The sequence below is a fragment of the Carassius gibelio genome, chromosome B23 (genome assembly GCF_023724105.1).
Source record: "Carassius gibelio isolate Cgi1373 ecotype wild population from Czech Republic chromosome B23, carGib1.2-hapl.c, whole genome shotgun sequence".
NCBI lineage: Eukaryota > Metazoa > Chordata > Actinopteri > Cypriniformes > Cyprinidae > Carassius > Carassius gibelio.
Genome location: NC_068418.1, coordinates 19,988,915 through 20,005,367, shown reverse-complemented (window position 1 = coordinate 20,005,367; position 16,453 = coordinate 19,988,915). Strand labels below are relative to the sequence as shown.

General features: G+C 38.3%; 1 protein-coding gene across 1 annotated transcript in view; it reads left to right on the top strand.

Moving 5' to 3' along the window:
• LOC128011457 (plexin-A2) overlaps positions 1-16,453 on the top strand; it is a 198,170-nt gene that overhangs the window by 137,367 nt on the left and 44,350 nt on the right. Inside the window, exons 10-14 of the mRNA XM_052593893.1 lie at positions 549-749; positions 2,296-2,392; positions 2,761-2,960; positions 10,723-10,874; positions 14,591-14,708. Coding sequence (XP_052449853.1) covers positions 549-749; positions 2,296-2,392; positions 2,761-2,960; positions 10,723-10,874; positions 14,591-14,708 — 768 coding nt within the window. The remainder of the gene's footprint in view (positions 1-548; positions 750-2,295; positions 2,393-2,760; positions 2,961-10,722; positions 10,875-14,590; positions 14,709-16,453) is intronic.

The following is a 16,453-nucleotide window of genomic DNA, read 5'->3' as shown; positions in this document are numbered from 1 at the left end:
CTTACACAGGCAAAAAATACTTACGATACACCATCACTCATGGTGTGTGTGTGTGTGTGTGTGTGTGTGTGTGTTTGTGAGTGTGTGTGTGTGTGCATGTTCATTTACATTTTCATGTATTCAGGCTTGCATGTGTATAAGTGTATGTTTGTGTGTTTTTAACCTAATACTTTAGGAAGAAAATTGCTGTCCTAGAAGTTAGCTAAATATATACAGTGTGTATATATATATATAGGGAGAGAGAGAGAGAGAGTTGTTTCCATGTTTCTGGTCTTACTTAGGGATGCCTCTTACAGGCTGACCTACTAGCATATATCACACACAGCTTTTAAAGGGTAACACTTCAACGTGCTTTTAAAGAGCACCTAAGGTTTCGTTGTGTGCTTATGTGAGCATGGGGAGCATGTGTGAAGCTGAAGTGTGTGCATTTCATTATACACGGTATGTTTCTGTAAGGCTCTATAAAATCAGATTTCATGCTCTCTACTCGGATGGTTTAGGATTTTTATGCGTGTGCATGTGTTTGTTTTCACCTCTCACTCCTTTAGGACTGTCCTCAACTGGTCCGCTCTGAGGAGATCCTGATCCCGGCAGGGGAGGTGAAGCCCATCACACTGAAAGCCCGGAACCTTCCGCAACCTCAGTCGGGTCAGCGCGGCTACGAGTGTGTGTTACACATACAAGGAGTCAGTCACAGAGTCACGGCGCTCAGATTCAACAGCTCCAGTGTGCAGTGCCAGAACAGCTCGGTATGTGTTTGGGTTTGCATGGCAAAGATCATAATGAAATCTCAAGTTTTTTTTTCTCTTAGACATCCATAAGATTTTATTGAAAACACGCTGAGACTTATCTTTAACGAGTCCAGAGAACGAGTACAGAGTTTCAGAAGAGATCGCAACTGTGTGTCAAGCTGTGCTCAGATTTGCTAGGATACAGCATCTAGTTTTTAATTGAAACTTCAAGATCTCGGCATCACATTAGTCATTTCTCCTAAAATTCTCCAATCTTCAGTCTTACCCGATTGGTTTTGTAGCTACATGCTGTGAGAAAAAAAAAATCCTGAGTTTCAGAAGAGATCTCAAATTGAACTCATATTTGCCAAGACAATAAAGCTGCAGTCGGTAACTTTTGACGCTCTAGCGGTTAATAAACAGAACTGCTTGCGTCTTGCGGAAGGACATTGTAGCCGGAACTACTTCTCTCTGTTTATGTCTATGAAGAATCACAAAGGTACTGGGTTACTCCGCCGCGGTACCCCCGAAGCAATCAAAAATAGTCTGAATATAAACACTTATTATAGGTGCACCCTTGTGATTCAGGACAAGCTAAAAACACGGTTTGGAAAATGGATTCATGGTGTACTCGCTTATTATATACATTTAACTCTTGAACACAAAAAAAAGTTACGGACCACAGCTCTGATTGGTTGTTTCTCACCGGGAGCGGATGAATTTCTGCAAATGGCAATAGGACCACTGGGAGGAGCCAGAGGAGCTTGATTTTTTCATGGATTATCTATCTCATATTCTACTGTCAGGATATAATGACAGGTTTCACAAATACATTTTTACAAAAGTTACCTACTTCAGCTTTAAGACATTGGATTCTTTCTAAACCTAAACAATCTGCGCGCCGCTATTTACATTATTTTAAAACACTCTACTCTTACTGTACAGCAGCAGTTGCCTCATTTGTTTCTCCTAAGGAAAAACAAAGTGGATACTTACAGTGCATTAAATGTCTCGACTACAATCTAAGCTGTAAAAGAGAGCAATTAATGCCTCAATTTGATTTTAACCCAGTTTTTAGCTTATTAAACACTAGTTACCTGTTTGTGATGTTATATTGCACAGAATTGTGAAATGAGGAAAGCCAAGATAAATTTTGCATTTCTACCTCCACGTTTCACTCTCTTTCAGTCATTATTTTCCAAACTAACACACACACACACACACACAATGTAAGTAGAGATGAAGGCAATTAGAGCTCAGTGTCCAAGCTGTAGAAAATAGGAGTGTTGAAAGTCTCAGACTGATGATGCAAGTCTGGGGTAACTCAATAAGAGCACTAATACAGTCAAACTACCTCTCTTTCGCTCTCTTTTTCTCTCTCATGTTATTTGCTTGTGTACTTTGCCGTTTATTCGTTCACTTTTTGGCTGCATGTTGCAATCAATAATTGACACAGGCAGAGACTAAATCCAATAAAAAAACATTCATAAACTTTGCATTATCTCAGCATTTGCACTGTCAGGAAAATGTTGCAAGCTCTTTCCATCTCTCCGTCTCTCTGCAGTATCTGTATGAAGGGATGAGGATCAGTGAGCTGCCGGTGGATTTCTCAGTGGTGTGGAATGGAAACTTCATCATTGACAATCCTGAGAACATCAAAGGTAATAATGTGGTTTTAAACCAAAATAATGTGTTAACTCTATAACCTGTCTAATCCTCCCAGAATCATTCTGCGTATATACAATTTGAGGTGATTGATAGGACTTATTATTACTGATTTCATGTTTTTATAAAAAAAAAAAAGTCTGAAGCTACTTTTCTCATGCTCAGCAAAACCTCTGAAGCATCACGGTTGTGCTGAGCTTCATGATTTCATCAGCCTTCATTCATTTATGATCAATAGCTCTACTAAACTGTCAGATAGGTCGACCGAAGTCAGAAAACTTTATAAAAACTTTTACACCAAATAAAATCCTTATTGCAGCATTGATGTAAGAACACTTTACTAATTTCCACATGTATCCCACAGTGCACCTGTATAAGTGTGGTGCTCAGAGGGACAGCTGTGGCGTGTGTTTGAAGGCAGAGAGGAAGTTCCAGTGTGGTTGGTGCAGTATGGAGGGCCGCTGTACCCTACGCCAGCACTGTCCCATGTCCAACCCCTACACCAGCCGCTGGCTTCACCTCGCCAGCACAAACGTCAAGTGCACCAACCCTCGCATCACTGAGGTGGGTCACGTGTTATATACAGGACTCGTTCTGTTCTCCTGTGGTACTTGTTTTCATTTAGGCGGAAGTATCTCTAAAAAAGATCACAGTCCGCTGGCCATTTTTCAAAAACATTTGAATGCTGAATGCCACAACTGGCCAATCAGAGTGAAGCCTTCCAGGGATATGTATAATTATATGCATGCGTGTCTATGTGTATAAATTTGGACCCCCTCTCCCTAACCTTACCCCTATCCCACCTCAATAGCAGCAAAAGTGTTTTACAATACAATATGAACACAATAAGTACATTGTACTTATTTTTTTATGTAAGTACATAGTAGTTAAGGCCACCTAATATAAAGTGGGACCAATTTAAGTATTTGTATTTATACAAAAACAAATTACATTGCATACATTTTTCTTAAAGATATTATTTACACAGTGCTTTATTTTGACCCCAAATTGTTTAATGCATACTTATAAACTTTTTATACATTTCATTTAAAAATGCTTTTCCAAAAGTATACAATACAAATATGTATTCAACATCATTCATAACTCCGACAAATGAACACACACATACACAAGAGTTGTGTGGAAAAGTCTCCATCAGCTCATATTTCTGCTCTGTAATCTGACTGAGCTCTTTATTGACTCTGAGAGAAAGGTGAGCTATGTGTATCACGAGTAATGTATGTCTCTCTCTCTCAGCTTCTCTGCCACTCTCATCGTCAATCATACTCATTCTAGCTGCCAATATCTCATGTTTTCTTGTAATTAACACAATGTTGGAACGTTGGTGGCATACTGGGAGAGGTGTGTGTGTGTGTGTATGCTGGGAGACTGAGGGAAGACATGGTGTTTAATTAGTTTAGGTAACGCACCAGTGCTCTGTGTTTAAACTACCTGATTCATGGAATTCATTGATTCATGTGGCTGTTTGCAGTCTGCATATCACAAGCTGTTGCCCCATGTGCACTCCAACCAATTAAAAAGTTAGGGTTATGACTTCCTGTTGTCTGTTTTCATTTAGGATGAATGGGTAAATTAAGGTTATGAACAGCTTCTGTTTTTTGTTGACAGAGAGAGTGTTAAAATAGCATTATTGGTGTATTGAAACATAAACATTCTGTTCTTTGTGTGTGTGTGTGTGTGTGTATTTGAGTTTAATGCACAGTTTTACATATACCTTTAACTGAGGGCTTTTATTTAATTAATGCTAACTTTGTAATTTATTTTGATTAAATATCACTGTTTTGTGTTGTATTTTATTTTTTAAGTTTATTTTTTTTATTTTAAATACTCAAAATGTCTTTATATGTCTAAAACTACTCGATTTTGTTTACTAAAGCTGAAGTTAAGAAATTAGCTAAGTGTAAATGCTAAATGTTTAATCATCCCTCTGTCATAAAAATGCAAAATTAAAATATACTAGTACTACAGTTACAGTATATGGCTCTCTACATTAATATTGATTATTTGAATGGCTTTGCAATGCAAGTATCATAACAAAGTATGTGAAGACATTAATATGCTACTATGTGTATGCTCCTATAGGCCAGTCTTAAAACACATCACTCAATTTTATGAAATATGTAGTATTTATATAATATATAGTGTCTCTGATTAAAGGTTGAAGACCCAAAACCTTTTTACACCCACCAATGAAAATTGAGCCCTGCATTTCATGTTTCAGACACATGCAATTGCCAAGACCACATTACAAAGCAGTGGAGCAGTTCCTTCAAAGCAAATTAGTATGAATATTTTGAATTCATCCATTTTTAATCTGTTCTCTCCAAGTTATTCATTTCCATTTTCTCTTCTCTCAGTCTGACTAACGCACATAAATGTAAAAATGTCCTTTAGAGCAGTCGTTTCCACGATGGTCTTTTGTTCTTTATTTATTTATGTTATTTTCTGTGTGTTTTTGTCTGAATATAGACATTCGTAAGCTGATTTGTGCAAATACATAGACATTAGCGAGATCTGCCTACAAGAAAATGACAGTCATGAATGATTAACGCTTCTATTAAGCAGCACTCTATCCCTCCTCTAAAGACTTATTAATATTAATGAGGCTTAAGTCCTCAGTGAAAGCCATGGGTTCGGCATCAAATGAATGTGGAGGAAAGGCAGGCACTTGAAGCTGGTCTTGACGTGGCTCTTTGCTTTAGATGCTCTCTGAGCCTCTCCTTAGTAGCTAAGTCACGGAAAAGGATGTGCTTCACAGAACTGATCTCGGATCAGCCATGAAGAACTTTTTCAACTTTTATATCAGTGTTGATGTTTTGAGTAATTGACTATTACTGATTATTTATTTTTGTAAATACAGCATGTACAATTACATATACAATATATATTATAGATTAGACTATATAACTCTTTATATATTTACTATTTTTCATTATTTATTTTTGGGGGGGGGGGTTGGGTTGGGGTCGGCAAATGTCATGGGCCACTTAAAAATGCAGTTGCAACCAGCCATGAGTTTGTTTCAAAACATGGACCAAAGCTTCAGGAAATGTGGCCTATACACACACACACACACACACACAGGTACACACCCCCCAACACACTGAGAGAGACCGACCACGATGAAAATCGTCATGAATAAATGATATTGAGCCAGATAGAGCCTTCTCTCCCATCAGAGCTACAACGCTTGTCTAGTACGACACAGCCTTTCCACAAAGTCACATGTCTATTTACAGAAGAGCATTCACCTCGACTCACTCAACCACAAACTCCAATTTTAAACCGGATGTACCACTTTCAAATCCCTCGTTCCTTTCTTTCCTTGCTTAAACACTCGCTTGCTTGGCTGAAGTTCAAAACCAAAGCCCTCTTTTCTTTTTTCCCCTCTTTTCAGGCTTTATCGCAGCCAACCATGGGGACATTTAAGAGCAAATGAAGTGTTTAGTGTGCAGTTTATGCAGCAAGAAACAAGTCATAAGCTGAGTTTTATCAAGCCCATAAATTGCATCTCGGTGTGAATTTGGGACGTGCTTGAATCAGCTAAAAAGATTCCAATCCTGGTAACAAATCACACCTTCCGTCCTCGTGCAGCACACTTCCATTACAGCTTCCTAATTATACGCAGCAATTGAGTGCATAAAAACCCTCAGAGGACAAGAAATACATTCCCATTTAGACTTAAACATGCTGGTGTTAAGCATTAGGTTTTCTGCATTCCATAACGAAAGAACTACATTAAGAGTTTTTACCTATAAGAGGACATGATTTTGCCAAGTAAGACAAGTTCCTGGATCAGCATCTTTTGTTGATACTGAATCAACATTAATGTCCAAAAATATAGACTAAACCCAATCCCTACCCCTAAACCTAAGCCTACCAATAATTAATTCCTAAAATCAGTGTGAATGAACCCTAACCCTAACCCTGATCGTAAGCCTAAAACAGATATTACCTGAAAAAGTTATCCCTCAGTTCTGATTGGTTAATTGGAAGGTTGTTCCAGGATCAACAAGGATGTTGATCCAGGAACATATTGTACTTGGCAAAATCACGGTCACTGGGTAAGGAGCATCCGGGCAGGGCTACTGCTTTAAAATAGCCTGCATTAAGAATGAAGAGACGTCCTGCATGTCCCTGAGCCACTCTTAAGACATGACACTGGCCCATAGGGGTGGTTAATCTGTCTGATTTCCCGATTCGATTCGATTACGATTATTGAAGTCCCGATTCGATTACAGTCGATTTTCGATTATTAACGATTCTCGATTAACGATTATTGATTTTCCATTTCACAACAGTATAGTAAACAAACTGTGTAAATCATTACTAATAAATGGTAGAAACAAACCGAATGCATGTAGCGGTTGGGATTTTCAGTTTACTACATGCAGCAGGCACTCTGATTCCATGTATGGGGCACATATATATTATTCATATGACACACAAACACAAGTAGACAAGACCTTTTTAGTTCAAAATCTATGCCCCGTGTCACATCGCCTCTGCTTCTGCTGTGAGCAGCGCGGCCAGATCTGCCTCGCGCACGCGCCGAGTGTGCACAGCTCGGACTACTGTCAGGGTCATTGCGACTCCCCACCTTGCCTCCTAACTGTCCTATGAATACTTCGACCTCGTCTAACATACCCAGAGGCATTAGACAAAGTTTCACTACAATACTGTCACCGCGATTGCGGAGAGGTGCGGTCAGAAGACAAATATACATGTCTAGCGCGGAAAAAATCTCCCGCTTCGTCCCCGCAACACTAACACGCCTGCTAATTTCGCAATGAACACTCCGACCCCTGCAAACATTGTTCACACCTCTGACATTTGGCAAAGGACCATTTACATTGGGCAAAGGATTCACCGTTTGTGCTTGGTGTACTTTCACTTTCAATATCACCGTCATCTTCTGGATACAGATATTCCCCTTCAGAATCAGTGTCCGCGAATAGAAGTCCCAACACTTCATTGCGGGTTTATTGAAGCTTTATTGATGCCATTAGATAATAATAAAAATAATAATGATAATAATAATAATCTAATGCCAATACTCGCTGACGTTGACAACATTGGTCAGATAAAATGGCTCACTCTCACACTAGCTCCGCTTTTTTTTCGCACTGATTCAATGCGCTCTCGAAGATTTTGTTAAGGAGCATTACGTTTTTTTGAGTCAGAGATTAAGTATTACATGTCTGCTATCTGGTGCAGGGGAGGTCGCGTGAAATTTGACACCCTATTTGACAAAATCGGCCGTTTTATTCAGTGCCGCATCTTGTCGAGTAAACTCGACCATGGCGCCAAGAGGGTTAGAGCTCCTGCCATGAAAACCAAAATAAATCAACACGCTTGCTTTGAGCCCAGATGGAGCTGGGTGGTTCGGTTGGTGGCTCGCTCCTGGTTTTTCCATTTTACACACCTGTTCTGGCTGCTTGCTAACTGGAACTGGGCGCGTTCGTGACGTTCAACTCCCGGTATAATTATTTTTACAAAATAAAATAATGCAAAAAAAAAAAAAAAAAAAATCGATTTTTGAAAATGTAATAATCGATTCATACTCGTCCATAACATACTCGCGATTAATCAATAATCGATTTTTTTCACCACCCCTACTGGCCCATGGCTGGGAGTGTGTCTGTGTGCATGTGTCCGTATAACTCAAAGCCAAACAACCCGTGAGAACTCTGAAGATCTTCTCAAAAAGCTCACATTATCATTCAACTGTCGGGATCCAGACAGACACTTTTGTAATGATGGTGAAATTGCAGTTGGGCACAAATTGTAGCTCTGGAGCCAGTAGCTGTGTGGCGGAGGAGGCCGTCTGCTGGGTCAAACAAGGCAGCGCTTTCACCTCTGAGTGGGCGGACGAGACTTTGAAGTATTGAGTCAGTGCGAGAGATATTTATGCTCTATGAATAAAGCCCATTTGATGTCTGTAATGGCTAGTCAGAACAGCACCAGGCTCATGGTGAAGTTGGAATCTGATGCCTAGACTATTATCACATGAACTGATGAGATTTAATCTACAGATGAAAGCACTGCAGCCAGTGGATACACCACCATGCTTTCTTTCTTTTATTTACTTGATTGTTTTATTATTTAGAGCATAAATAATAAGGATACTTCTGTATGGATACATCTATGTAATCTGTAAAGAAGATGTGAATATGTTTGGAGTTGAATGGTAGTACTGCTTTTTGTGATATAAATGATATACTGCATACTAGTTTTAAATGTTAATACTATGCAGTATGTATAAATGTTTCAAATACATAACCTCACAATGTAGATGATGTCCTATTTATGATTTGTACAAATTGTATATTATATTATCATTTTGTTATCATGTTATTATCATTTTATTATATTTATAATATTTGTAATAATAATTTGTATATATATAATAAATATATATTTATTATTTTATTTTTTATGTATTAAAAAAAGGCATTTCAAGAAGAAGAAAAAGCCAAATGTGCAGTATGCAACAGAAGTAATATAAATTGGATTTAATTTTTTCATGCATACTTATTTGACCAAATTGTTGAAATCTTAGTAAATGATTTTGCTCTACTATGAAATTATGAATTTGTAAAATGTATATTTATATGTTTTTTTTTTAGTAGTATGCAGCATACAGTACACATGCATAAAAAAACTATACTATAGGTTTACTATACATTGCATACATATATGACTTTTATTTTAGTTAGTCATTCTGATCATACCCACATTGTGTTCTGGCCTCAGGTCTGTATTATTTCAGCAGTTTATTTAGTTTTCTGTTGTTAGTTTGTTTTAGATATAGTCAGTCTGATCCTGACTCGTACCGATATGGATATATTTAGCATTCCATTCTTCCTTTATTGTTCTAGTCCTGCTCCCAAGAAGCAATAAAAGATTCATATACTTCCATCCTAAGGTTCACTAGTGACACACTTAGTTTACATCCAAACCGATTAATGTCCACTAAACTCTCACCGATACGCTCCTCCCATTGAGCAATGGCACTTCCCGCAACACACTGCTCTAGATCAGTAAACAGGCACACTTAGAAGATGCTCTTACTTTAATCATGTTGGTTTTACGTCCACATGACTGCACACAAATGGTTTATTGATTGTATGTAGTGGCTGTGCTGTGCATGTGGCCTTCTATCCATCTCTCTCTCTCTCTCTGCCCTCTCTCTCAGTGGTATTTGGATCTGGAGAGGGTCCAGGGCTGAGCTTCTCTTGGGCTTTAACAGCACAGAAGGCTTTTTGGCATGCAGAGCCAAGGTCACGCTGAGTGGCCATATTGTATTTTATGAGAGGGTGGGCTGCTCCGAGGGCTAAAATGGCCTGGTGTTAGATTTATTGCCTGTGGCAACAGCATGCAAATTCTGCATCTGAATTTCAGTGTACTATGCAACTTTAATAGGATAGGAAGTTGCCACAATGAGTTTCACTGATATCTAATTTGGTGCTATTAAAGTGAAGCACAATACAAGAGACAATTATCTTTAAAAGGCTTCCTTTTAAAAGGTCCATTTGGAGACCTTTAACTAGGTAAGGCTTATGCGTGTTAAATTTCTTAATTATGTCTCTGTGTTATGCAAATATATGTTTGTGTCTTTCCTGATGTTTGTGTGTTAAAACATGTTGTGTTCAATCTTTAAAGGGATAGTTTACACAAAAATTAAACTTCTGCCATCATTTACTCCACCTCATGTTATATGTACACGAGCATTCAAAACAGAAAGTATGAAAATGTATACTTTTGTTTACCACAGATGCATTAAACTGATTAAAAGTAACAGACATACATTTATAATACAGCAAAATATTTTTGATTCGTTTTTTTAATACCAATTCTGAAAACTAGAGTGCTTTGCTATTACAGAATTATTATTATTATTATTTTGGTTACATTTTAAGGTGTCCTTGTTAAAGTGTAAGTATACATTTAAGTACTGTGTGATATTAATTAACTACATGTGCAAAATGTATGGGTAGGGTTAGGATTAGGGTTTGGTTTAGAGTTACTTGCATGTAATTATGCATAATTCATTGTTATTATAATAGTAAGTACATGTAACATGTGTAACAAGGACACCTTAAAATAAAGTGATACCATTATTTTAAATTTATGTTTCACAGTATTGCTATTTTCTTTAAAAAAAAATCAACCCCAAACTTGCGAATGGTGGAAATATATCTTTACTCTATTGCAAAATATTCAAGTTTTTCCAAAACAATGACCAATTAAATGATTCACTAAATGAATCAATTACTCAATGTCTCTTCCTCTCTTGTTTCAGGTGACCCCAGTGGCCGGACCACCAGAAGGGGGCACCAGAGTGACCATCCGTGGTGTGAATCTAGGCTTGTCCTTCTCAGACATGGTCAACAACGTGCAGATAGCAGGAGTCCAGTGCACCCCACAGGAGAATGGCTACATTATTGCTGAACAGTGAGTGACTGTAGAGATGTAGAACTCTGATGAATTCATGCTGTGCAAGTGTGTCTGAGATTAGAATGGAAAAAACTGGTTTACTTTATCTTTAATCTTTCTCAAAATAGCAAGAGCTGGAAAAGATAATGTCCTACAATACGCATACTGAGAAGCTGTTTCAATGGGAAAAAAAAAACACCTCAGGTTTTCATCTAGTTCACTTTAAAGCACAGCAGGATTGAGTCCATTAAAAACACACAGGATCCAATGAACACGACTTTGATGTCACAAGCGTAAAGCGACCAATCAGGGCTAAGTATGAAAGGCAGGGTTGGTCATGGCCTTCTCCTTTATGCTCTATTGAGTCCGTCTTATCTGACAGAAACATCTTAACAATGACAGGGGAACATTTCTATCTGAAGGGCTGGTTGTCAGCAGTGACCAGGGCTCTTGTGAAGCAGAAACAAACCCAATTTAGAGTCCAGTCAGAGCTAGGATGGTCTCTGTCTGCATTAGGTCTCATTTTTCAGCATATGTTTGTGTTTATCCCTGTGATTGTGTCATAACCCTGCCTGTAAATATCCTTAAGCCAGGATTTCATCATTAATATTAAACCTCCTGGGGCAAATATTGAGTTTGAGGAGCTAAAACGTGATGATTTGTAGTAGTAGTTTCTGCTAGGACATGCAGAAAAATGGCTGCACTCAGCTTTTTTGTCTTAATTGTTTTTTGACCAGCCATTAAAAAACGAAATTGGGTTAAAAGGTTAAATGTGTCATTTCCAGTGTTGGGGAAAGTGACTTTTAAAAGTAATGCATTACAATATTGTGTTACACCCTAAAAAAGTTACTAATTACTTTGTAAGGAATGTGTCACGTGGAAAGGAATATGTTGTTACTTTTTGTTTTGCTGTTTAAATCTGGACAGGACTTGCTTGTTTGTTTTTAATATAAAAAAAAAGTTATTCTTTTATAAATGTAAAAGCCCTTTTTACAACAGGCTGAAGGAAATGTAAATTCACATCTGTACAGTAGAGGACCTCTCTGCACTTACTCCCATTTCTGTCAACATGGCAACACAAGAGCTGTCAGTCAAGACATGGGAAACAAAGTAACTGGTGTTACTTATTTGAAAAAGTAACTCAGATATTTCCTTCTAAATTAAAAAGTAATGTGGTACTTTATTACTTAAAAAAAGGAATCTGATTATGTAACTCGCGTTACTTATAATGTGTTGCCCCTAACACTGGTAATTTCTGCTCACTAGCATTACAGAACTGCAAAAATAATGTTTGTTTTCAAACAGGTTTCCTTTAAACACCCCACTTCATCTTTGATTGGCCAGACAAACAGCCCCAAACTCACGTCATTGGTTCAACTGTTGCTGTGTCAAGCTTGTCAGAATTCTTAAACAAAGATATTTTGAAATCTCCACAGTGTTTAGGCTTTGAAGAATTCAGCCTACAGGTTAAGTTATAGTTGTCTCTGCATATTAAACTGTAATAGAAGAAAGAATATTAACATCAAAATAATTTAATCTTTAAATTACCCAGTATGTATTTAGTGTTCTTTATTCTTCATACAAAATTAAACCTACAATTAAAATAGTTTGTATTAATATTTTGAATTGGTTTCTATTTCCAGTTTAAATTTTAGTTAAAGTTTTAGTTTTTTTTTAATGCTTTATACAATTAATTTAAACTATATGAAAATGAGAACTAGACGAAATAAAACAAGTTGAATTGTATTTTATTTTATTTTATTTCAGTTACTGTTTAAGTAGCAATTATATTTTATTATTTATTTATTTTTTTATGGTTTTAGTTTAAGTTGACTATAATAACCCTGCTGCGAGCACTGGGAGATCTTTATTCTTGAGAGTAACAAACATCAACATCCACCATGTCCAGCTTAACAGAATGTGATATGCAATTCTATGTTACATTAATACTCACCCTGACCTATTGTACACAGGCATTCTGACCATTTGGCTATCAAGCATTTATGCCATCGTGTTGTAAGGGTGTATAAATAGCATATAGTGGCTACGTTCAGGTGGAGTATATCTCCACAGCGCCTCTCTTTGCCGCTGAGGTGGGGACAGACGGTGCGAGGGGGAAAACGTGTGGTAATTGAAATGCGCGGTCTGCTGTCGGCTGTAGGAGGGAGATTTGTCAGCCCTTCTCTCTTCTGACAGCAGTTTAATCCGAGCGGGACGAAGCCGAGTCAAGTGGGAGTGGATTCATTTGTATGGTGCAGCGAAGGGGTGTCATCAGGAAATGGAGAATGCGCCATTGGATCCCATCAAACCCACAAACGGAAACAGGAAGCCATGGATCTGTTTTAACAGTTCTCTCTTTTCATTTTGTACAATATTTGTACACATTAAGACACCCAGGCTTGCTGTAGATTATCTTTTGCCATTTTATATATGAGTATCATAGCTTATGTCAAAGTATGTTGCACAGACTTGTATTAGGTTGAGGTCACATTAGTGAAGTGACTGCACCTTCACATTGCTACTTTTGAATGGCTATCAGTGGAGAAAGGTGCTTTTTTTCTGCAAAATGGTGTAATAACAGCATCTGCCTGCTAATTTCCGAAGCCCACCAGCCAAACTTGCACCACGCAGCAGCTGTGATTGAGCATCCAAACTTGCTTCCCAACTTTAATTGCCTTAGAAGTGAAAGTCCTCCACTCAGTGTGATTGAGAGGGCATAATGTGCGCTGTGAACAGCTGTGAACACTGTCTGCCGAGCCTGTCAGACACACCGCAGGAAGCCACATCACGCCCACAATCACGTAGTCTGCGCCACATGCGTTCCGACAGTTATCCCTGAAGATACGAACACTCAATATCAACCAAACATCGATTGCAGTGCATCCGCCCCCACGTGCTTTCAACTCAGATTGTCAGTTTTATATTTACTTCATTTGATGTTTTTATGACATTTAATCTGACCACCCGTCCATGAAGCTGATACCTGACCAGTCTGTATGATGTAGCAACATCGACCTATTCCCTGATCAGAATGCATGATAGTATTTTTTTTACAACACTGAGTGCATGCTGTATTGATTGTGCTGGGTGTCACTGGCTTGCAGTATATGCATGTTTCTTCAACTTCAGGCACTTAAATATCCCAGGGGTTGATTGGATTGTGTGTGTGTGAGTAAAACATCATTCATATTTCCAATTCATATTGGAAAGTATTTTTATATTTGATGTACATGTGTGTGTGTGTGTGTGTGTGTGTAAAACTGTGATCAATAAATAGAGGAAAATGGAAATATTGAAAATGTGTTTTAAAAGAAGTTATTTCCCAAAAGAACACTGATACACAGTATAGAACCTGCTGAAACATATGGTTTTGTTGCTTTAAAAGCATGGCGTGTCTATGCATCGGCTTCCCCGTAGGGTGATCTTGTCAATTCAGCTAATGGAATGTGTGCGCTAAAGCAATCAAGGAACCAAAGCAAAACCTACATTGAGATCAAGAGGAAATCAATGGAGAAAGAGGAAGGGTTGCATACTGATCACTCAGCAGGACTGGAGATGATTTCCAATGCTTAGGTTCCTCACTCTGGAGTCAGGCAAGAAACATTATGCGTTATAATCCAGATCAGGGGGACTGAGTGAAGTTATGATGCGGTGATATTCATCCATTTAGGCAACTTTCATTTAATACCAAGCTTAAAAATGAAACTTATCATTGTGCATTTCTTCTTTTTCAGGATTGTGTGTGAGATGGATACAGCTCCCACTGACAGTAAACCCGGCCCAGTCCATTTGTGTGTAGGGGAGTGTAAGCCGGAGCTCCAAACGCGCTCTTCTCAACTCTATTCCTTTGTGGTAAGACCTTGAGCTCTTCTACATCTGAATAATGCAGTGAGGTAGTGGTGAACCTGGCCATTGTTTTGGTTTTATTAAACTGAGCTTTACTTGGTCCATTGAAGAGAACTTATGGGTCACTGTGATGTTATGCCTTTGGACAGGTGAACCTTGCTGAGGTTGCTTTGTTCTCAGAAGTGCTTTACGAGCGAAAATGTCAAATCACAGGAAGTGACTCAAAGCTCAACATACTGCACTTCCAACCATTCAAATAGCTACTCTTTAGGAACAAAGACTTCCTTCTGCACTGATTCATATGGCATCAAGTCCCTTACTTCATTAATCATCCTTTAAAAAAGTATATATTTACATATATTTGATAAAGTGAAAAAAAAGTGAAAAAAGTGAAGTGACATTCAGCCAAGTATGGTGACCCATACTCAGAATTTGTGCTCTGCATTTAACCCATCCGAAATGCACCCACACAGAGCAGTGAACACACACACACTGTGAGCACACACCCGGAGCAGTGGGCAGCCATTTATGCTGCGGCGCCCGGGGAGCAGTTGGGGGTTCGATGCCTTGCTCAAGGGCACCTAAGTCGTGGTATTGAAGGTGGAGAGAGAACTGTACATGCACTACCCCCACCCACAATTCCGTCCAGCCCGAGACTAGAACCCACAACCCTTCGATTGGGAGTCCAACCCTCTAACCATTAGGCCACGACTTCCCCTTTTTGCAGATTTGCAGATTTGCAGTTAATCTCATAATTTTTAAGAGCAGAATAAAAAAATAATATGGCAATATTGTCAAAAACTCAGTAAATTCATTAAGAAATTGATTGCATTACACATACTTTACTGAATTCGAGTTTGACAGCACTCAAAATACATTGTAATTTTTTTCTCCCTTTTCAAATTTTTGAAAACTCCTCCTTTTCTCAAATAATAACAGTGAACTGTAATAGAACATGTCCTAGACTGTAGACTAAATACAACCTAATACTCTTCATACTTTTTTAGATTGTGTAAGCACATTTGACGCAAACCAGTACTATATCTATAATATATTTACATTTCAGTAGAAATCTCCAGACAGCTATGTAGAAATCTCTCCGTTAATGTGTTGGAACCGTCTCTCCATGCAAATTTAGAGTCATTAAAAGCAATAAGGTCAATAAATTAACCTTTTTATGGCTCGCATGGCATTTTTATCAGCTAGTTTTCTATTTAGCCCTTTTTAAAGTAGTTTGTGCTCTTTTAGTAGATTCTTAAATGATGTTGAGGATTAGTGGTTAATAGCATTATTTACACGTGTATTTGCCAAGACATTAAAAGAAAAGCGTGTTTATTGAACTAAATGCACTTCTCAAGCACAAAAGACTTGAGATATGCCGTAAAAACTTGCTAATTTACAGACTGCCGCTGCGTTTGTCATTATTATTGGTAAAACAGCAGCCCTGCTTCCTCCGGTAAGAAGCGAAGCTCTCATCAGCCTAATAGAACTGGTTTTCAGTTATTAAAATATTGAGTGATTGCGAACACGAAGCACCACCGGGAGCGCACATTGAACATGGAGACAATAAAAGCCATTAAGCGAATCAAAGGAAGGATGGTTGCCATGTTGTCTCGTCGCAGAGGAGCACCTGTGGGAACTCTTGCACACCTGTCTGAAACACCCATCCGCCGGCCTGGGGTTAATAGATAATCAACAGCAGCCTTCACACGCACACTAAGGCAAACAATTATCCATACCACCACAATTAA